This window comes from Eleginops maclovinus, chromosome 12, assembly GCF_036324505.1.
Source record: "Eleginops maclovinus isolate JMC-PN-2008 ecotype Puerto Natales chromosome 12, JC_Emac_rtc_rv5, whole genome shotgun sequence".
Classification (NCBI taxonomy): Eukaryota; Metazoa; Chordata; class Actinopteri; order Perciformes; family Eleginopidae; genus Eleginops; species Eleginops maclovinus.
In genome coordinates, this window is record NC_086360.1 from 25,372,491 (window position 1) to 25,394,590 (window position 22,100).

Genomic DNA, 22,100 nt, shown 5'->3' on the forward strand with positions numbered 1-22,100 from the left:
AATTACAATTGAACACAAAAATATAAACAAAATAAAAATAAAAATAAATAAAAATAGAGAAGCAATACGTCCACCGACCACAACGAGGCGCTAATGCGACAAGTGTGCCGCCAAACGGTCAAACTCCACCGTAGTAGAAGAAGAAGGTTGCAGGTGCCTGTGGAGGTGCCTGCTTGTTTCTTGTTTGTTGGTGTCCTCCTCTCTGTTGAAATTACAGGTAAGGCTTTCTAATCAAAAACAACATTGTTTAACCATCTTTACAAACAAAGACTGTGGTTTCATCCGTCCTGATTAATGCTACATGGGAAAGTCGATATTTGTACCGCTGATTGTACAGCTTTTACGCCGACAGTGAAATGTAAAGTAAGCTTTGTTGTGAAATATAAGTAACTGATAATATTCTTAAATTGTCTGCAGTTGGAAAATACTCCGTTTTAAAGCAGCACTAACATAACTAACTATGATATCAGAGTCTCCTCCCAACGCCTCACAACCAAACTCCCCTCACAGGTGTGTATATTTAAAGTTGTTTTTCGGATAAGTGATCCATTTCTATCTTATTTCTATAGTTTTACGACTGTATACACATTTTAAATTCCGCTTTGTAATTCGGCATACATGTACTGCCTAACAAATATCTTTTTCTTTTATAACTTTGGACTTAGATCTGCCTGAAGCTTTCGTTTCCGTGTAGCAGGGGAAGCTGTTTCCGCTACTTTGTTTTTAGAAACTGACAGGTTTTTGTTTGGTCGATTATTTTTTAATCCGGAAATGCAAGAAGATAATTTCTTTCCGTATAAAATTTAACTCTTCTAACTCAACCCTGTTGTGCCTTTTGCCAGGATTTCGTTACCAGATTTCTGAGTAATAACTTCCTCCCGTTTGGTCCATGTAGGATGTCAGTGCTGCAAAGCTGCATAAAGAATAACGTTTGATTATTATAACATGCATTTCTTGTTGCAAATGTAGATTATAAATTAAAATGCCACTGTAACTTGGTGTATTTCCGTTTATTTAGAGACCCCACGAAACATATGACCAGCATAAACACAAAGAGTTGCAGACCAGTGTTTTTAAGAAGAACAAAATCCAGAATTCACCAAAAAACGATTCAAAAAACGACATTATTGAACTGAATCAAACGTAGAAAGCGGGGTTGTAAAAGCACTGCTGTCTCTGAAGGTCACCAGATTATATTTTAGCAAATCCCTCACAACCAAAGCACCTTTTCAACTCTTTCAGTTTAACCTATCTTAAGTAAACATTATCACATCTATGTGAATGTATATTATTTTGTACACCGTACCAGCAGATTCACTTAATGCCTAACATAAGGTTACAACGTCTCCACACTTTAGCCGCAATCCTCTTTACGTGTCATAAGGCCACACAAAGTCCTAGCTGATGCCTGGTTAAGCCTGCGCTGAGAGGAGATAACCCAGAGAGTGAGGAGCCAACTGCACCTGTTACTGCAGGACGACAGAGGCTCCAAGATGCAAGGGCTTTGTTTTCATATTCACGGGTATTTTGGCAATAAAAGTCCCATGCCCCTTAAACAATGCAACCTTCGCTCCACAATTAATTTAAATGTTAGTTCAATGGTAATATGGACTACAGTAATATTCACAAAGCACAATAGCAGTTAGTCAAAATATGTGACATTTTGAATTAAGTATTGTAATGTTTGTTTACGAATCCCTCAATTTCTTATATATTTTTTAATGGTAATGAGACTAATGATGCTACATTGATAAATTCCTCCAATATCAGGCATCATCCCCCATTTGCAATGTCAGTCAAAAAATAAGATATTTTTCCAAATCTTGCAGCCCTAGATACAACATTCAATATAAGAAATATAAATATTAAATATTGCAAGAGACCTTGTGGCACATCTAATGAAAAATATAAATATAGCATGATGAAACAGAAATGAAATTACAGTAGAATTAATACTGTATACAAAGCATCTGTCTGAGGGTAAATCCACAGTTCATTAGTACTTGTAGCACTAAGCATTTGCTTGTAATTAAGGCAGGATATGGTGTACACCGTAAAAGAGAAACTTTACTCCCACCTGCTCGTTTTCACATGCTGTCTTCTTTTTCCACCTGTCAGCAGGATGGCACAGTGGGGGGCCATATTATCGATAATCGCTGCCCTCGGAGGAGCGGCACTGTTAGCCTCCGTGCATAAAATCGACGAGGGACACACTGGAGTTTACTACAGGTGAGACTGCGGCACACATTTTTTATTTTAATAGCTTACACATTAGGGGTAAATTTCTCCGTAGTAAAACAGCCTATGAAAAAACGAGCATCTGCTTGAAAGGTGTTTGCCGTAAGCAAATTGAGACTACTATAAATACCTGGGTGTTAAGATTGCAAAATAAGCCAGCTGTGGTTCTGTGCCTTGGTGAGTGTAGAGTATTTAAAGTGTAATTTCTTGCACGGACACGCAGTAAATATGACCGTTTTCATAAAATCAAGATAGAAATCAGTGTCTGCTTTTCAGCTGGGCTCTATAAACAAAGTTTCCTCTCACGATGGTGCAATTTACGAACAAAGATATCAATCATGAATGGACATTGTTAACTTAAATATCTTTCACGCTGATAAATGAGTTGCTGCAGTATGTGGGCGCAGTAAAGGAGGGTTATCTGTACTAACATCAGCAGGAGCATGAAGGACAATGGAAGCAGTGCTGACTTAATACCATAACTGCTCCTCTTTATCTCTTGAATAATCCACAAGCTTTATCATGTTGGATAAGACCTGGATCTGTAATTGGTCTTACCACACATTTTAGAATACAGTTTTAGTTATTATAAGATACAATTCCTGTAGGTGAGATTTGTTTTGAGATGCAGGCTCATGGTGATCCTGAACAGATAGCAATGCTTTTATTTTTTGACTTGGATAACAGCGGATTGAGTTTCACTTCAATAGGAAAGTTAACATTGAACTGTGTGTGTGTGTTACAGGGGAGGGGCTCTGCTGACCACCACCAGCGGACCTGGTTTCCATCTCATGCTTCCCTTCATCACCACCTACAAGCCTGTTCAGGTGAGTCAAGTGGGGTCCATTTTTAAAAATCCCAAGCCCCTAATAATCTGTCCCTTAAACACACAACATCCTATCTCCTTAGATCTTCAAATTATGTAAGTTGAAACTCCAAAACCTAGAAGTTTAAAATAGCAAATATAAATTATAATATACAGTACGTTAATAATCATTTAAGTTCTACGTACAGAATCATCTGAACCTTTAACATTAAGTGGGTACTACACAAAGATAATGGAATAGAGATGCCAGAAGAAATTGAAATATAATTCCAGATTTTTGTTCAGACCTGCGGCAGGAAGGTTTTACGTTGGTCAGATTACATCACGTTTGAGTGAACAAGGACTCTTATTCAGGTCACAGCTGATCCAAACTACAGATAAGACAAATGAATCTCCAGTGTGATGGCACCTTGAGTACCCTGAAATATGAATAAACCTCTTGTCTTGGATATTTCCTGGTCTATTACCATATCCCCTAAACTCAGCTCTTTGATATAAAGCACCTTTGTGAAGCTTTGTAACAAAATGTGTGTTGGCAAATGTCACAGAGATTCTTACTCTGCAATTTCTAATGTTGGAATGCATTAACGATACTGACCAGGAAGTAAATCTATGTTTCTCTCATTGATTTTACTTTAAGATTTTATGAATTCCAAAATTGAAGTAGGATATAAAACACTTTGGATTCACCAATCATGAAATTATTCACAAAGCATACATAACAACATAAACACATGTAGGTACCTAAATGACCTACATAACAGTTGACAAATCCGAGAGGAAATACTAGTAATAATAATAATACCAATAAAAGAATGGATACAATATTAATACCTTAAGTCTTGTGTTCTATACTTTACCCATTTGTCCCATCTTTCCTCAAAGACATGCATCTGGTTTCTCATTCTCACACCAATCATATTTTCAAGTCACCACACATGGAAGTGAATTCCCTTTAAAGCCGATTAATAATAGTAATGACATTACAAATTATAAACACAGTATACTGGTGATATGATTCACTTTAAAACATAAGTGTAATGCCCTTCTACAACTTAACCTGAACATATTTAAAATAACTGACGTATTGAATCTGATTTCGTACTGTGTCGATTGATTTATTCCCAGTCCACATTTCTTTATTGTTTTTCAGACCACGTTGCAGACAGATGAGGTGAAGAATGTCCCATGCGGCACAGGGTAGGTCTACTGTTAATTCATTTTTCCGAGTAGTGTGATCATGTGTGGTCTCCAGCATGAATTATGTACCTTACACACTCCCCCCACAATGCATTGGGTGGAGTATTGCTCTTTCTCTTGTGTAGTTAATGGTGTGTACTTGCTTTCTTTCAGGGGAGGAGTGATGATTTACTTTGACCGTATAGAAGTGGTGAACTACCTTCATCCATCAGCAGGTAAACAACAGGACAGAAAAAAAGAACTTTAACTTAAGATTGAAATTGCATTGAGATAGTGTTTAATGTGTGTAAAGTGGGTGGGTTTTGGAAAGAGCAGAGTGGAGTTGGTTTAAAAACAATACTCTGGAGCTGGGAGTTCTCTACAGGCCAGAGGTCAGGTGTTGTACAGATTTATCGCTGCTGTCAGGGAAGACTTCCTGTGTCGGTCATTGGTACAGAAGGAGCTCCGGTTACAGACTCAGTATCTGCTGGAGCAGACGGTCAGGATTGTGGCCTTACTCTCAGCCACACATCTAATAGTTAGGGGACATTTTTGGGGAATTTCTTTTCCGTCAACGCAGCATGTGAACAGGGCATTGCACCTGATGTGAAAACAAAAAGTAGAATAGAAACAAACAAAACCAGTAAATATAAAGGTGTAAGAATTTCAAAATAAAACAAAGAGTGAAATATCTACATTTTGACAGTGAAAGATGTGCATCTGTCAAATATATTCAATTCTGCACATTTTATTCCAATGTGTATTTAACTTCTACGTATACACCTTTATTTCAAAGTAAATATTGCTATATTTTTAACATTATTATAGTTATCTGATAATAGTTTTTTATCACAGTTCCAATTGTGGTGTATGTATATGTATGCACCGTAACACCAAGACAAATTCCTCGTATGTTTTAACCTACTTTGCAATAAACCTGTGTCTGATTCTTCAGTCTGATTTCTGGGTACAGATCCTGGGCAATAACAGACTAATTGTAGATTTCATAATGTGCTTCCTTCTCACATCTGATTACATATTGGCACTGTCCGACAAATTAGCCGTGCTTGAGTTGCAGCCGGCTCCATCAGACCTGCAAGCTGTGCGGTCTGTGCTGTATTTTCTAAATGAACTGAGCATTCCTTTCCCCTCTGTGTAGTGTTCGACATTGTGAGGAACTTCACGGCCGACTACGACAAAGCTTTGATATTCAACAAAGTTCACCACGAGCTCAACCAGTTCTGCAGTGTGCACTCGCTGCAGGAGGTCTACATCGGGCTGTTCGGTGAGTCCTGCAGGCTGGGAGCTAGCTCACTGCTGATTTAACACACTCGTTCTCTTCTTTTATGGTACATCTTCATAAACAGCAGGTAATCAGCCTACATGGGAGGGATTAAAAGAGACAACATCTTTATGCCTTGTCTAATTAGGTGCCACACACAACACCTGCTCTGCACATGCACTTCATTTAAGTGAGCCCACTCAGTTACTACTATCAGTCTTACAAACGTCCACTGAGGGTAAACTCAGGATGTGTATGCATGTGTCTCATCATTACACCTCGCCTCATGATGCAGGATAGAACACTTTATTTACAGTATGCAAAATAAAGGTTACTTCAAGCTGTGTTACAGAGAATCAAAGGGACTCATTTTCAAATACTGAGCAGTAGTTCAGTCTGTCAGACACCTTGCAAAAGTCTTGAATTTGATTAAATGGTTTAAAATAACCGTCTTCATCACGTTTAATGATTTTCTTCTTTTATTTGCATCACGAGACTAAAATATATACTGGTCTGACTTAATTTACAACATTATAAACGTGGTTTTCCTAATCTAATGTCTGTCTGTTGGTTTTCTTTTTCAAAAATACTGTATATTGACATTTTAAATGTTCTTTTACAGCCATATAATCTAGTATTGATGCTTATAACCGCTGTGGCAGAGATAAACTGACTCATGTTCTCAGATTTTTCATTTTAAGTCAGACATGAAATGTGTTTGTACTCTTTGTCAGATGATTGGAAAATGTTTTGTGACTTAGACTCAAATTTGACATGAATCCATCCAAACCAATTTGACCAGGATATCTAATCCTCACCAGCTCACCTGCATGCCTTCTTTCTCTCCTACTTTCCCCCTGCAGACCAAATCGATGAAAACCTGAAGCTGACACTGCAGGAGGATCTTACCTCCATGGCACCTGGACTCATCATACAGGTACACTGAAACCCCAGAAAAGCTGCAGTCAAATCCTCTCGAAAAACTGATGTGGCTTTATATTGAAAGAAGCTGCACGTCAGCACTTATTAATTATTAACATATAAGCCCAAAAGTTTGCTTAAGGGGACAGCCAGGGGTGAAAGTAGTTTTCATTTCTTACAGGTGCTACAATGTCCGGTGTGTCACTCACTGTATTATTTTTTAACTCCATCTTACCCGGGGGTAGGCCCACATTCTTGTGGGCCCACATTCTTGTGGGCCTACCTAAGTGTTCTATGTGAAAAAATGACATTACAAAATATTTCAGTTTGTAAATATTTTACTGTGAGTACTTTATTTTCAGTACATTTGGAACTGGACTGAAAAATGCAAAATGATGGAAAAAACTAAAAAAAATATTTTAAAAAATCAAAGTAGGCCTAATGGTCTTCTTCAGGGTGCTGGTGAGCCATGCCACATGAACAATTCAAAATGGTGGATTCCCTCCATCCAAACATATTAAAAACACATTCCAGATTAGTAACTTGACTGAAAAATACAAAATGGTAGAAACAAAAAAATATATATAAAAAATCAAAGTAGGCCTAGTTGTCATCTTCAGGTTGCTGGTGAGCCATGCCACATAACATGCAAAATGGTGGATTCCCTCCATCCAAACAAAATATTTAAAACAAATTCCAAACAGGGCTGAAGTAGTTGTCCTCTTCAGGGTGCTGGCGAGCCATGCCAGATGTGGAATGTGCTGCTCTTCTCCCTTTGGCAAGCCAGGTCTTCACATATGGCAAAGGATTCCACTGGTTGGTTGGGGGGCCAACTGTACTGATGAAGAGAAGGTTTGCAGCATTTTTGGTCGTCAGTTTGCTCCTGTACTCAGTAATGATATTGTTCATCGCGCTGAACCCCCTCTCACAGTCTGCATTACTTGCTGAGAGGGTGTCTACTGCTATGCACAACTTTTTCATGTTGCTTGGAATGCTTCTCCCCCCACTTGCCTTATATTCAACAAATCCAAGGTGTGTTGTTTTCTCATTTACATGTAGAGTATGACACAAAGCCCTCACCTCATCCTCTCCATGTCTGGGATTGGCATGATCCCATTTCTTTGGGTCAAGGGCTGCCATTTGGTTCATCAGTGTGGTGTAACTTTCTTTTCTTTGAGCTGCAACACTGGCCTGTGCTCTGTTGGCTGTGGTTGTGAAGAGCCTCTCATTCAAACTGTCTGCCACTGCTTGGATGAACTTTGATGCATCAATGATGGGGGACCTGCCGACTTTTAAATCTTCTTCCTTGAATTTCATGTCTTTCTCGGCCTGACTTGCCTCAACTGCATGCTGTCCTGGGTATGTGATAAGGCTTCCTATCCTCTTGGTGTATGTTAGCATGATGTCATGAGCTTTTGGCAGAGTGATCCCCCTGTTCTGAAGTATCTCAGAGAGATTCTTCAGTTCCATCAGGACATCAGCCATCAGAGCAAGATTTTTCACAAAGTTGATGGAGCACAACTTAGAGAGCAAGCCTTGAAATTTGGCCCTCTCTCTGCCATCTTTTGTGCGGTCTTCTGATGCTTCACGGAAGTGCTGTGCCAGTGCTCCATAGGAATACCAGACTGCATTAACAGCTCGCCATGAGGAGGCCACCCATCGGACATTGAAGACTCTTCCGATTCTTCTCAATGTGATATGGAGATTGTGGGCGCACTCACTCAGCTCCCGCATGCTTTTTGGGGACTGGCTGTATAATGTGTACAGGGCATCAAGGAACGCCTGGAAGTCCTTTGTCCCTCCAGTGGCTTCCAATGCCTGAGCCACCGCCAGCTCCAGCCTATGATTCAGGCAGTGCCATAGAACTATATTTGGGAAGTCATCTTGGAGCAGCTTCCCAACGCCTGACTTCACTCCCAGCATCACATTGGCCCCATCACTGCAAAATCCAATAAGCATCTCCTGCAGGAGCTCCATTGTGAAGCCATTGTTGAGGAGACAGTGCATTATCTTGCCTTTGATGTGAGCAGCAGACAAATTGTCCAGCTCAATCAAATCTAAGGGAAAAGCAATGGGCTCCATCTCGCCGTCAATGCTGGCCTTTAAAAACACAATCAGTGTCGATTTGTGCCCCACACTGGTTGACTCATCAGCCAACACAGTAATTTTAATTTTATTTTCAATTATCCTCCTCACAATTTGATGTTTCATTTGAGTTGATACATGGTCAATTATGTCAACACAGACTGTCTTGCTGTGCAGAATGCGACCTAAATTGAGTGAATTTGCTTCTTGAAGATCAATTAATTTCTCAAAATCTGTAAAAGGCTTGTCATGTTTGGCAACAAAATAAGCGGTCCTGAACACTTTGGCAGTGGCCTCAAACGCAGACTCCTGGCTGGTGGCATTCATGTTTAAAAGGATCTCTTTCTGTGCAGTTTTAAGAATCTTAACAGCTTCATTGTGGGCTGCAGATTCTCTGTGCTCATGAATTTTTTTGCGGAGAGATGACAGCTGCACGGTCCTTGAATGGCCACATGGGGCGATATTCCCCTCTGCCCAATTGCTTACGATATTAACACCTCGAGATGCGCTGACACCAAGGCCCTTAACATCACGGCATGAGATGCAGCCAAGCATGCCATTTTGGGCATACAACCATTCGTTTTTTGTTCTGAACTGTTCAAATTGCTCCTTTGACCAAACAGGGGGGTAAGCGGTAGACCTACTTGCAGCAGGCCCAGCATCACTTGTTGACGGTCCTGCACCTGCAACGTTACTCTCATTCACACTTGCGTTCTCATTCACTTCCTTCGCGCAAGGGACTGCATGCACCGAGCCATCTGTTTTTCTGACTTTTTCCTGATTTTCATTTTCAATAACTCGGTCCTTTCTTTTAAATAGCTCGGTTATTCTTTTCTGCATTCTTTTATCTCTCCGTATCACAATGCTTTTCTTCACAGCACGCACTTCCTCAATCAGCTTCTGAAAACATTCCCATATATTGGGTGTCTAGTTGATACACTGTAAATATTTTAACACGTGATAATGTAAATATTACAGGGAGTGAGAGGGCTCATATGAATACTTTTTAGGGTGTCAGGAAAACGCTTGCTTACTTTACAAAGCATGCTCACATTTAAATCACAAGCTTACGGTCCTGTAGCCCACTAAAGCGGACGCTCTGCTCAGCTGTGCCCCCGTTACAAACAGCGTGAACAGCCTATTTGAAGAAGAGTAATTTATTATTTGTCCGAGTAGAAGACATGTCTCAGTATGCCACCCAATCACAAAAACATGAAGTTTTTGAAAAGCCGATTTAACATTTCGCTGACACAGTTTTAAAGACGAGAGTCGAGACGACTTCATTCACTAGAACTAACTGCGGAGCAAGCGCGGGCAGGAGATGAAATCAAACGGAACGCAAGCTCCAGAAAGGCACCAACAGAAAGACCAAAATATATGGGATATTTGCAGACGTTTTGAAAACTGATTACCATAGGCTACTGGATGGCTTTCCCATTAGTACAATTTAGTACCATTATTTCCAAATATTTTTTGTTGGGGTCTGAATAGGGGTGGATTTGAAAGCGTCAGTCGATGCAATTGGAAGCTGCGCACGCAGGAGATCCTTTGACTAATGACTATTTTAAGCAAGCCAAGCTGTTATCTTCATCGGAGCTGGTCAAAAATGACATATTGTGGGTAGCCTAGATATGTTTTCTTCTTAAAAGGCGTGCGTTACTGCATTTTTTGGATTTAAAAAAAAAAAAAAATGTATTCAACATAATAAACCCTTATCAAATCTTACCGGTGCGCCGCACCGCCGCGAAATCTTTTACAGGAACGCAGCACCGCCTCGCACCGGCTTACTTTCACCCCTGGACAGCTGATCCGACATGGTGTTAAAGAAAAGTGGGGGAAAGACAGCCATGTACCAAAATGTATAGCCTTCTTTATAGAGCCACCTTTGTGCACTTCTTTTCAAGGGAACAAGGGTTTAGAAGAACAAAATTACACCACTTTTTAGGGTTTAATTAAGAGGAAGAGATACACATTTCTGAACACGCATCAGCCGTGATCAAATAGAAAGCATCAATACGGACACAACGCATTTTTTTTTTTAAATATCTGTTAACTTTGCGGCCATCAGACTTATTTGGTATGTTATCTGGTCCCAGAGTTTCATTTTTAACCTGTGTAATATAGCATTTAATCATAGAATGTAAAGGAAAAGATCCATCCCTCATCAATACCCAGTTATTGCTATTTGAGGCAGTGTCCGCTGCGGTGTTTCTGTAGTCATCCCTGCTTCATGTGTCTCCTCATCTTTTATTGGCAGCACAGCCGTCTGCACATGCTCTGTTCTTAACAAAAAACTCTTCATCACAAAGAGGGAGAAAAATCACAGAGTTTCATCATAGAAATACTAACACTGAAAACACTCAGCACTCATTTCTTATGTTATCTAAACATTAGTATTACAGAATGGAATTTCCTACTCAGTTATTAACTGTTGAAGCAGAATCTGTGATTTAATCCAAACTGCACTGAGAAAAGGGCTAAAAAAAAAGTGGGGTTTTGCTTTAAAAAGATGGTTGCTGTGTCGTCTCTCTTCAGATTATTATCTTCACGGTCAATGGTTATATTCCACTCTTTCAGTCCGGTTTTACCTTCTATTATGAGATGTTTGTATTGTGTAATTGTTTATTTTCTACTTAGTTTACATGCTGCTACAACGAGAAAAAAATATCCCTATTTGGTATCAGTAAAGTACATCTTATCTAAAAGGTCTCTTCAAATAAAAACGTTAAGCCATCCGAACTCTTACTAAACTGTGGTACAGTAGCAGGGTATTAAAGTTATAAATAATAACAACAAACAAATGAAACACTGTTTACAGAGTTGATATCAACCGTCTTTCTGTAGCAGTTTGCAGCCTTGGCTTCCACAGCCCTTGAAAAGGCCACATGTCCTGCAGAGTTGATCACAAAACACAAGATGTCTTTTTATAAAAAACAATATTATGACTGACTTTAAAAGGAGCCTGACTGCCCCCCCCACCTCCCGTTAAATCCTCCCACGGAGATACACACTTCCTGGCTGAGTGTTGAACGCTCTGCTGGGCTTCAATGCTCTAGACTAATGTTTCCTGCAAATCTGCATGATGATAGCTGTTTCTGGGAAACCGTACAGGTCAGAGGGACTTCAGTGTGCAATACCACTTTAACATTAGGACTGTTTTACACGAGACGTTTGAGCAATAATCAGATTTTCCTTTAATATTAACACAGTATAAATTGTTCAATGCATCTTTTATTTATTATTTGTATTTTTTAAACTTTATCCTAACATGAAAAAGTTTACAGGGTAAAATATTGAGTCCAAGTATAGGTGATTTAAAATAAAATATAATACAATAAAATGTAAGAATATCATTTTAAGAGAAAGCAATATTGTTTTGTAATAGGTTATCAAAGAAAAAAGAAATATAATATAAAGACAAATAAATGATATGTTATAGTAGGTGAGATAAGAAAAGTCACAATAATAATATTTGCTTTAATTTAAGGGATTTACTGTTTCAAAATTCCCTATTAAAAGCAATTCTGGTCCTTGGCTTCTCTGAACTTCTGCTCCTCATTCTTCTGATATCTCCCCCAGGGGTTTAATGTTTCTATAAATGTTTTCAGTTGCCTGGTTCAGAGTCAACGTTTTTCTTTCTCTTTCTTTATTCGATCCCAGGCGGTCCGTGTCACAAAGCCTATCATCCCGGAGAGCATTCGCAGGAACTACGAGCTCATGTGAGTTTTTATTTGATCCCCTTGCAAACAGAGGAATGTTCCCTGACCCCCATTGCTTGGTTTGTGCAATCATTTCCCTCCCAAGTGGATCCTTCTCCCTGCCAAGTCCTGTAAGACTTTTCCGTTTCCTGTCAGTCTGTGAACATTGTACTCATACATTATCAGCATGTCTAGCGTAACAGCAACTGTGATTAAGAGAGGAGGCTTTTCAGTAAGTGACAGGCTTCAGAGAAATGCCATGTTTATCCATTTTAACTAGAGGGCTCTCAAATTCTCATTTGCAGGTTCATACTTGTCAAAAAACCAGACTCTTATGAGCTAAAATACATGCTAAAATAGAGTAGAACAGGCTCAAAATACTAGGATAAAAGTAACAGTGCATTACTACTAACATTTAACATTTTGACAGTAACTTGTGGGTTCATAAAAGCACAGTGGGGAACCAGCCACAGTCTGCAAATAATACAAGGGAAAGAATGTAGTTGTTGTTGTATAAAAAGTAAAGCACTGTTACTGACTTCTACCCCTAAACCCACACAAAGCCTGCTAATGCATTACACATGTTTCAGCAGATGTGTTGAATTCATCTATTGTTTATTGCATCAGTATCTTCTTTCCCACGAGTGTCTTTCAGCTTTTTTCATTATCAGGTATCGGCATGACTTACGTTCCAGAAAAGCAATCACAGCTTGCTGTCTGTTACTTAAGTGGACCATTTCTTAATCCTCCACATAAGCTAGGTGTTTGCGCAGTTTACCGATGATTTCTGCTGCGACTTCACAGACTTAACAAAAGAAGGGCGAAGCTTCTGCCGTTCATTCAACCTGTGCAAACAAAGGAAGAAACTGAGAGCACCTGTAGATAGATAGTGAGCCAATAACAGCAATGGGTGCTCTGGTGAAATTGGGAAATTTTGACATCCTTCCCCGGGTTTATGGTAACAATTACTCACTAACCCAAATTGCGTAGCTCTTTGAAAGCAGTGCCATCATTTACTGTAAACGGGGGTTCAACATGAGCAGGCAGAAATGGTCATTCCCATTTTAAGGCCCCAAAACTTTCCTTTTAGCAGAGCTACACTGAGACTTAATCTCTGTCTTCTGTGAATACTGTTTTTGTCTATAATTGAATCCGGCTGTGGACAAAGAGACATTGTATTAGGATACTTTTACTTTCATTTTCTCATAAGCAGATCCAGAGATGTCAAGTTTTGTTCTTTCAGGCTGTGGGAAAGTGTGTGTGTTTACTTGACTGAAAGCCAGTTATATAAATGGATCCCATCAGATATTTGATCAGAGATTGCCCTGGTTATGGAAATCAGCCCGAGGTAATGAAATAAAGCCAATTTCCTTTTAAACCAGCAGTTGTGTTGTTTCAATTATAAGAGGGATTTACTTGAGAGATGAACAGCCTTCCGACACTGACTGATGTGGTTCATTAAGTAATAGCAGTGGTGGGCCGTCAGGGCCAGCAAGGCCTTCTCTGCTGGCCTAAACATCATCAGAATATAAATTAAATGTTGATATATTTTTTCCACAAATACATATTGAATTATTCCCCATAGTCTATTCTCTTCATTTTATAGCGTTCGTCTTGGCTGCGCTGCTTCCAGCCTCAGAACGAGATTTGGAGGGCTGGCCTTTATGTTAGAGCTTTTATCCAATCATATTTCAGCCATAATGTGTTGCTAGGGTCAAAGAAATCTGCCCTTAGGCCTTCAGAATCAACAGTGCGGGCGGCTGTAGCTTAAAGTGAACGCAAACAAAACTGTGGCGTTAACCAATCCGATTCCGAGGTGGCGACAACGGGCCAGCTAGCAGGCGTACGCTAACGTTAGCACGTGCACATCTTCTGATTGGATACGCACTATTGAGAGGCAGAGCCATACAGTCTATGGGCAAAGCTAGCAAACAGAACTAGAACTTGAGCGAGCTAATTTGTGTAGATTTCTACAACACAATACTCCCACAATGGCTGAAGGAGGAGAAGAGATCAATTTGGCCGCAGATATAATTACAACGCCATTTTCAAAACGAACTTTTCAAGTAAAGCTACACATCTTGAAAAGGGAACGACCAACTCCAACGCTAGCGAGCCTAGCACAGCAGGGAAACTACGGGCGGTACCCCTGGCTCACAGCCTCCGAGAGGCACTGCAAATTGTACTGCCGGGAAGGCCTGGTATTTGCAACTGATCGATTTGGTGTTTGGAGCCACACTACATTTGCAAACCTGAGTTGTCTAACCAAGGCAGCAACGAGACACCAAAGCACGGCTGGGCACTTGGAAGCACTGGTGCTTTTGAAAACCTTTGGGGACACCCGAGTGGATCTACAGCTCAATGAACAAGTGCGCAGGGAAACGGAGCTCCACAACGAAAGGGTGAACAAAAATAGGGTAATATTGAAAGACTGATTGATTGTGTCCTGTTTTTGGGTAAACAGGAACTTTCATTTAGGGGACACGATGAAAGCGCCGAGTCCAGAAACAGAGGAAACTACGTGGAGCTTCTTTCTTTTCTTGCTGAGAACAACACAGATTTGCATTACCACCTGTACACAAACAACACGTTTACTGGGACGTCAGGCAAAATACAAAATGACCTGATTTATGCTATTGCTGAAGTGATGGGAGAAGAGATCAAAATGAAGATTAAAAAGCACCCTTTGTCGCTGTTATGGTGGACGAGACGTCAGATGTGGGTAATGTAGCACAGCTGGCACTTGTTCTGCGTTATGTGACAGACACAGGTGTCAAGGAGCGGTTTGTCAGATAATCTGATTAATTAAGTTAACTGTAAATGCTGATGTATTGATTATAAATGCTTCGGAAATATTAGTATAACTCTGTTGTACTTGACTATGTTAAGGTGATGCAACGCCCGGTTATACTGCGTTTCTGTCTAAATGTATAGTTTCTAGAGCCATGGCGTCATAATGATGGCATTAACAGGTGGAATAATTCAGGTAGGACTGTGTAGGACATCACTGAAGGCCTAGGTGTGAAATGCACGGCCCGCCACTGAGTAATAGGATGTCCTGACATGAGGATGCAAAGCCAAGATTTAAAGCACAAGCTGAGCATTTCCAGTCAATGTGTCCTGGTGGCACAGTGTTTGGCAGTGACTCCTGAAAATGTTATGCCCGGTCCAAATGTCTGCTCTTACAGGCTCAGACTTTCCCAAACGTGGTCCAAGTCTCTCTGCTGTCTCATGGTTTATTTGGGCATCTCTCTGCTCTTCTATTAAAACTGCTTTGTCGGCTCTTCTGTTTGAGTGTTGAGAAATTATGTAAGGCATATGTAAAAAAAACACTTGAAAAAAAAAGCTTCAAGTTTCCATGCAAACCTGATTAAACCATGTCCTGATCATCTGAATAGAAAACCGGTCAAAGTGCAGTTTGTTATGTTCACTGTATATTGAAGATATTGCATTTTTGACTATGAATAAGTACCATTCACTTCAGCATCCAAATCATAATTACAAATGATTACAAACTATAATGTATTAATGTGGATCCCAAGTCCAATTTTAAAGTTAATGTAATGCAAATGTAATGGATATCATTTTTGTAAATGCACAGTATTTTATCCTCACATTTCCAACCCTACAATCATTAAATGACCTTAGTTTGTTTACGGTTAACAGATCATCCGAGCTCATTGAAACCCTTCACACTTCTGAGAATGAGGTGAAAAATCAAGGGCTTTGACCTTTCTTTCAAAAGACATTGGTCGTTGAATGTATATATTATAACAAATATATATAGCTATTATATTCATATGCTCAATTATAGAAAATAAAGTGATTTGCTATTTAATGTTTCTAAGGCACACTCTCTCGTGCGTGTTTCTGTCCTGCAGTTGCGTCATTGTTTAAACATGGCTCATGGCTCTTTAACCTTGCCGTTGTGGGTCCTTATTATTGAGGAAATTAAGCCTGAAAAGTCTTTGAAAAGTCCTAAATCCCACATCTTCTTAATTGTATTTAAGAACATGTGGGAACTTAGAGAAAGGCAGGCACACACCATACAAAAAATAGTTGTCAGGGAATTGGAGAAATGATCAATCCGTCAAACTCTTGCCCGAAAATTGATGCCGTCTATCTACAGTTTTTCTAATAATAATAAAAAAGCTTTATTTATAAAGCACTTTTCATACATGACATGTGCTTTACAGAAAGGCATACATCACAAGTTAAAAACGAACGACAAGAACAGATGTTTAAGACCAATTCAGATACATGCAGCATAACAACATGTGTAACATTTTAACTGACTAACAGAAACATGCTAGCAAAGGTATGGTAATATAATAATAAACGGTACCATTTTTAAAGACCAACTTGAAAGGAATGTTGCTATTAAAACTGTTACACAAAAAATACAAATTAAAACCTTTAAGACCAATAAAACACTATAGAAGTAGGTCAATAATAAAGACTGAAAGGCCATTTAAAAGGAGTGCGTCGCTAATAAAAGGCTAATCTAGTCAAATGTGTCTTTAGCTGTCGTTTAATTTCCTCCAAGTTGGCCTCTGATATTTCCTAATGAACACTAAAGTACATGTATATGGTGTCATTGAAGCATTTACTTCTTCGTCTTCCTGTTTCCTCACACACATCTAACCCACTTGCTCCTCAGTGCGCTGTGTGGTCTAAATACAGATGCAGTATGAGAATCATGACCAGATTTCCATCTTATCTTGTGATCCTGCATTTCTTGGGTTAACACTGAAAAACAAACACTTTTAACATACATTTCACGAGCAAAGCATTAACGTCTGATAAAGTAAACTATAGAAGCGTGAAGTAGGTCCAGGAACTTAAACATAAATACCCATAACATCCAATTTAGAATGCTAATTAACTTCTAAGGATGCATGGAAAATCTGCAGACCCACGAAGGTGACGCCTCTGCTCATGTTGAGGTTGGGAGGAATTATTCTATAAATGTAAACACACTCCAGAACATAAAAGATGTCCTACTTAAACCGTGTAAAGACTGCTCTGTACATGCCTAGATGTGTGTGTGTGTTTAATGTTAGTGTGTGTGTGTGTTTGTGTGTGTGTTGCAGGGAGAGCGAGAAGACGAAACTGCTGATCTCTCAGCAGACACAGAAGGTTGTGGAGAAGGAGGCAGAGACGGAAAGGATCAAAGCTGTGATAGGTGAGACACAGAGAAAGAAAGACAATGAAGAGAAGTTCGTTATACAGAATATTGTAATCACAAAATGTGCTTATTTGTTTTATAGAGGCTGAGAAAGTGGCACAAGTGGCAGAGATCAAATACGGACAGAAAGTCATGGAGAAGAATACGGAGAAAAGGATCTCTGAAATTGAAGGTTTGTATCCAGTAAATTCCAAACCTAAAAGGAAAAGTACTAAAGTATAATCAGGAAAATATTCTTAATGACCTAAAGTAAAATAAATACGGGATCTCAGTTGAAAATATTGTTAAAACTGACTATCTTTTAGCAATGTCGTTCATGTTTTAAAACCCACTGAGACAAAGGTTTTTAGTGAGACCGGGTTGTATAAATAAAGTGAGTTAGAGCCAAAACCAACCCTGAGCAACCTTTCTGTAACAGGTCCCAAATCAACAAGAGTGGGAAGGCGGGTTTTAGTCTTAACATGGATCCCACCAAAGATGAAAGGCAAAAAGCTCCCAAAACATAACTTATAAAAAAACCCAATGTGAATTAATACCCTAAAAAATCAAGCAGAACTGTCAGATAGGAGTACAAAGTACAAGATGTGCATCTAAAATGAAGTGTTTCCATGACCTAAATTCACTTTCCTACAGTTTGTATCTTAGTCAGTCTTCACAAGTTATAACAGGAATAATTGCTGCTTGCTAATTCTCTAAACACTGTGCATGTAGACTCCGTGAACAGGTCAATGAATCAGTTATCATCACATGTGTTTTCCTGCTTGGGCAAGTCAAAACCCTTGTATGTCTTACTAACAACTATACAGGAATACTAACCAGCTGAAAAGCACCTAACCTCTAACCACGTCTAATTACTCCAACCCTAGGCACTGAATGGTGCCAAAACCCATTTGAATCAGCCTAAGCTTTGGTTTTGAAAACACTTATAAATGACCAAGGGAAAGCAATAGTACAAATGAAATGCATTTCAGAGTGGAGTCACATGTTTAGAATATGTTATATTTTGTTACACACCTGCAAACTAGTCGCTTTTTGGCAAAATTGACCGTTTTGATTTGAAAATGTGCCCCCATTTTTGAGTTTGGGGGCTTGCAAGTGGCCAGCACCATACCTTTTCGGCTGGAGGCTGAGGATTGTATTGTACAGGCCAAAAGAAGGAAGACATTAACTCAGTTTGGAAAAGCAGTTTTTTGTTGTTTGGTTTATTTTCCTACCCCCAGACCCCGGATTGGTTTACAAACATTTCATCTAAGCTGTTTTTAAAGACATTTTTTTAGGGTTATTAATCAAACCTCTGCAAACCACAATAAAGCTTGTACATTTTCACTGAAATAAAGACAAGGTGGAGATGAGAGAGAGCGTCAGAGGTCCATGCAGAGAGAAACTATTATCAAGATAAGGATTAAATCCTGAGCTTCTCAGCAGTTGTGTACAATCAGTTCAGTTCAGTTTTCTGGTCTGGGAAAACAGTTGTTTAGATGGGCTCATGTTTAACGTTTGCAGTATTTACACCAGCTTCCTCCTTTCTGAAGCAGCTCCGACTTATTACAACAAACTGAGAGTGATAGTTTCTCATTCACAGACGGCGCTTTCCTCGCCCGGCAGAGAGCCAAGGCAGATGCAGAGTTTTATACGTCACAGAGAACGGCAGAAGCCAATAAGGTAAATAGAAAGCATTTTTTTATCTCTCACACACACACACACACACACACACACACACACACACACACACACACACACACACACACACACACACACACACACACACACACACACACACACACACACACACACACACAGGCTTCACTTGATTCGGGTCAATGTAGTGGAAGAAACCGGATAAACGTATTTGATTTCACATTGAAAGTCCCGGGTTATAAACCTTTCTGAAATATTAGCAGTCTTACCTTTGTTGATGAAAAGCCGCTAACAAAGCTCCACTTATTGTGTGATCACATATTTAATTTCCTATAAGTCACTTGTTATTTAGGCAGCAGGAAAAACCAGGAAACACTGTTTTTTAATCCTCAGTGACAGTGAGACAGTGTAATGAATCAGACAAAATCTAAATAAAACGGGCCAAAAAGTACCAGGATTTCCTTCTGCATCTGGTCACAGTCTGCAGTTTGCATACAGCATGCTATTTGGGTTTTTCTGACCCACAGTCCTTTGCACAGGGGCTATACTGTATGATCAAAAGGCTTGACAAAGAGCGACAATGTACCTAAAGCATGCATACTCCATGGAAGTGTACATACTTGATAAGGACATACAAAAAGTAAAAATAACAAGTGTGGTTTTTGGAGCGCAGCCTGAACTCCAAACCATGAATATTCAGTTTAAAGCTGCAAACATGCTGAGAGCTACACATACAGTGTGGTTTTCCTCTAAATAATACTAAACAAAACACAAAACAAACTGCTGCTGAAGTAGATTGTAGTAAATCTTGTCCAGGCAGGAATTTATTTTGTACATTTGATTTTTTCTCAGTTTCCAGCAAAAGCAAAACAAAAATCAATGGCTTTTAAATCCTCTGCTGTTAAAAAAAATGTGCCTTTTAACCAATGAAACCCCAAAGCAAGAAGCTGCCTTGAAAACAAGTGCTACTCAAATCAGCTGGGAGTGTAGTCACTACCCACGCTTGATTTAGGGGAATCAGGCTGCGGAAAACCCCTCCTCATCAAGGTCAAACTGAAACCAGACAGTCCAGCCTGCTCTTCTGTAAATAACATTGTGTTTCTCCTCTTGCAGGTAAAGCTCACACCGGAGTACCTGCAGCTCATGAAGTACAAGGCCATCTCCTCCAACAGTAAGATCTACTTCGGGAGCGAGATCCCGCACATGTTTGTGGACTCGGGATCTGCAGGGAGCTCCGTGAAGGCGTCTGCAGCCATGGACATTGTAGCCGAGCAGATCATGGACCTGGATTAGTAAAGAAATACCTGGGCCCTCAGGACCACCCAGAGGTGGAGGACTGTCTGCAGTGGGGGGGGGGGAACTCTGCTGAACAGGGCCCGTATTTCTCAAACACCTCAGAATAACCACTAGAAATCACACTGAGGGTTTTACTACGACGTTTTATCATTCTCCTACAGCAGAGGACTGGAGTTATTTAAGAGGTTCATTTAAGACTCCTGCTCCGTTCTTAGAGAAGGTCTGGAATCAGATAACCAAGATCTTTTCATATGTGCATCAAGTGTACACATTTCATAAATCAGAAAACAACAAATATCTGAAATTCATGTGTTTGTACCTCGGCTGCAACTTGCAACAGATTTTTTTAAATTATCAATTAATCTGCTAATATTTTCCTCAATTTCTCAAGTCTTAACTCTATAAACCATCAAAAACGTCCACAAATGTCTTGTTTTGTTTGACCAAAATACCCATAAATATTAGTTTTCATTGATTTCTGACAAACAAAGCAGGCAACCCTTTTATTTAGAGGCTGGATATTTAAACATTTGTATCACTATTTTTGCTTTAAAAATTACTCAAATGATTAAAAGATCAAAATTATTTCTGTAGATTGTAGACTTTCTATCGACTATTGGCTATATTTTGACAAATATGGACTCTTCAGGTCCTGTTTGTATTTGAGAAGCACCCACATGCATGTGTCCTGAGCATTAATTTGAAGCGGGTGTATTTATGTAGTCATTATTTTAGGTGCAATGAATCTAATCAGTAGTTGTTCTTTGTTGTTGCATGCATTTGCTAAACCTGTCCTTTAGTTACCTTTGTTAAATTGCAGATATAATAAGTCTAGACATTTATTGTCAAGATCAAGAGTTATTAAATGACTGATCCCTGCTGCTGAACAGAACGACAACATGTTTGTCTCTCTGAGGACAAAGGGTTCTGAAGTGCTTGAAAAATATGAACCCTCTCGACTCATTTCACCTTAGACGATGCACAGGAAGGATGAAGCTGCTGTGTGCAAGCTGCTGCCTGTCAGATGTAGCGTCATCGCTCTTTGTGTTTTTTGTGTCTGCTGAATATTACCTGAGTTTGTGCAGCTGTCTGAAGTCTGCTGTATGTGTGTGTGTAGCACATCTCTCCGTGCATTCAGAGGGGAGAATGTATCGTTGCAGCTGCTTAAGTTCACTGTTAATATTTACTTTGCATCAGCGCCCACTTTAAAATGATTTATGGTGGATTTATTAATTAGATCAGTGATTTCACACTTTTGGATTTGGTTTCTTGGTTTGATCTGGACCAAACATGTTCTCTGTCTTAAATGAGTTGGTCTCCCTGCATTTAGCAGATTCTGAGGGTGGTGGCGTTGCACAACCAGGAATATATGGTTATGAGTTACAACCAAGCGATGCGTACATCAGAGGAACCCATTGCTTCAAAGTTTCATAACGTAGCTTCAGGCTGAGAAGCTGCATGTTCAGGCATCAAGTCTGCCACTTAGAGCAATTTTTTCGTGGTTTAAAGCTGTTCCTGTGACTAAAATCAACCTCCACCCAACTTCTAAACAAGCATTATGTGACTATGTGTTGTTGGCCCCGCTCTTTGTTGTCCTTCATCCCTCCCCGTTTTTATTTTAATATGAACTTCTCTTAATTGATTCAGATTGAACATTGACTTGAAAAGCAACGGTTTTTGCACTGATTTCAATTGTAAATATGCAATCAAGATATCAAGTCATTTGGCAATAAAGAACTGTGGGTTATA

The 22,100-nt window shown here is 39.5% G+C and overlaps 1 protein-coding gene across 4 annotated transcripts; it reads left to right on the top strand.

The window, feature by feature from the left end:
* Positions 1-82: 82 nt before the first annotated feature.
* On the top strand, positions 83-22,100 carry erlin2 (ER lipid raft associated 2). 4 transcript variants are annotated; one of them, XM_063896855.1, is made up of 13 exons: positions 125-217; positions 418-510; positions 2,119-2,229; positions 2,984-3,065; positions 4,218-4,264; positions 4,418-4,479; positions 5,403-5,528; positions 6,389-6,462; positions 12,192-12,250; positions 17,323-17,414; positions 17,500-17,589; positions 19,000-19,079; positions 20,169-22,100. In XM_063896855.1, the coding sequence occupies exons 2-13, from the start codon at positions 461-463 to the stop codon at positions 20,346-20,348; spliced, it is 1,053 nt and encodes a 350-aa protein (XP_063752925.1). In that variant the 5' UTR covers positions 125-217; positions 418-460; the 3' UTR covers positions 20,349-22,100. The 4 variants fall into 4 exon arrangements, with proteins under 4 accessions (XP_063752928.1, XP_063752927.1, XP_063752925.1 ...); XM_063896856.1 differs by having other exon boundaries at positions 127-217; positions 2,122-2,229; XM_063896858.1 differs by lacking the exon at positions 418-510 and having other exon boundaries at positions 83-217; positions 2,122-2,229.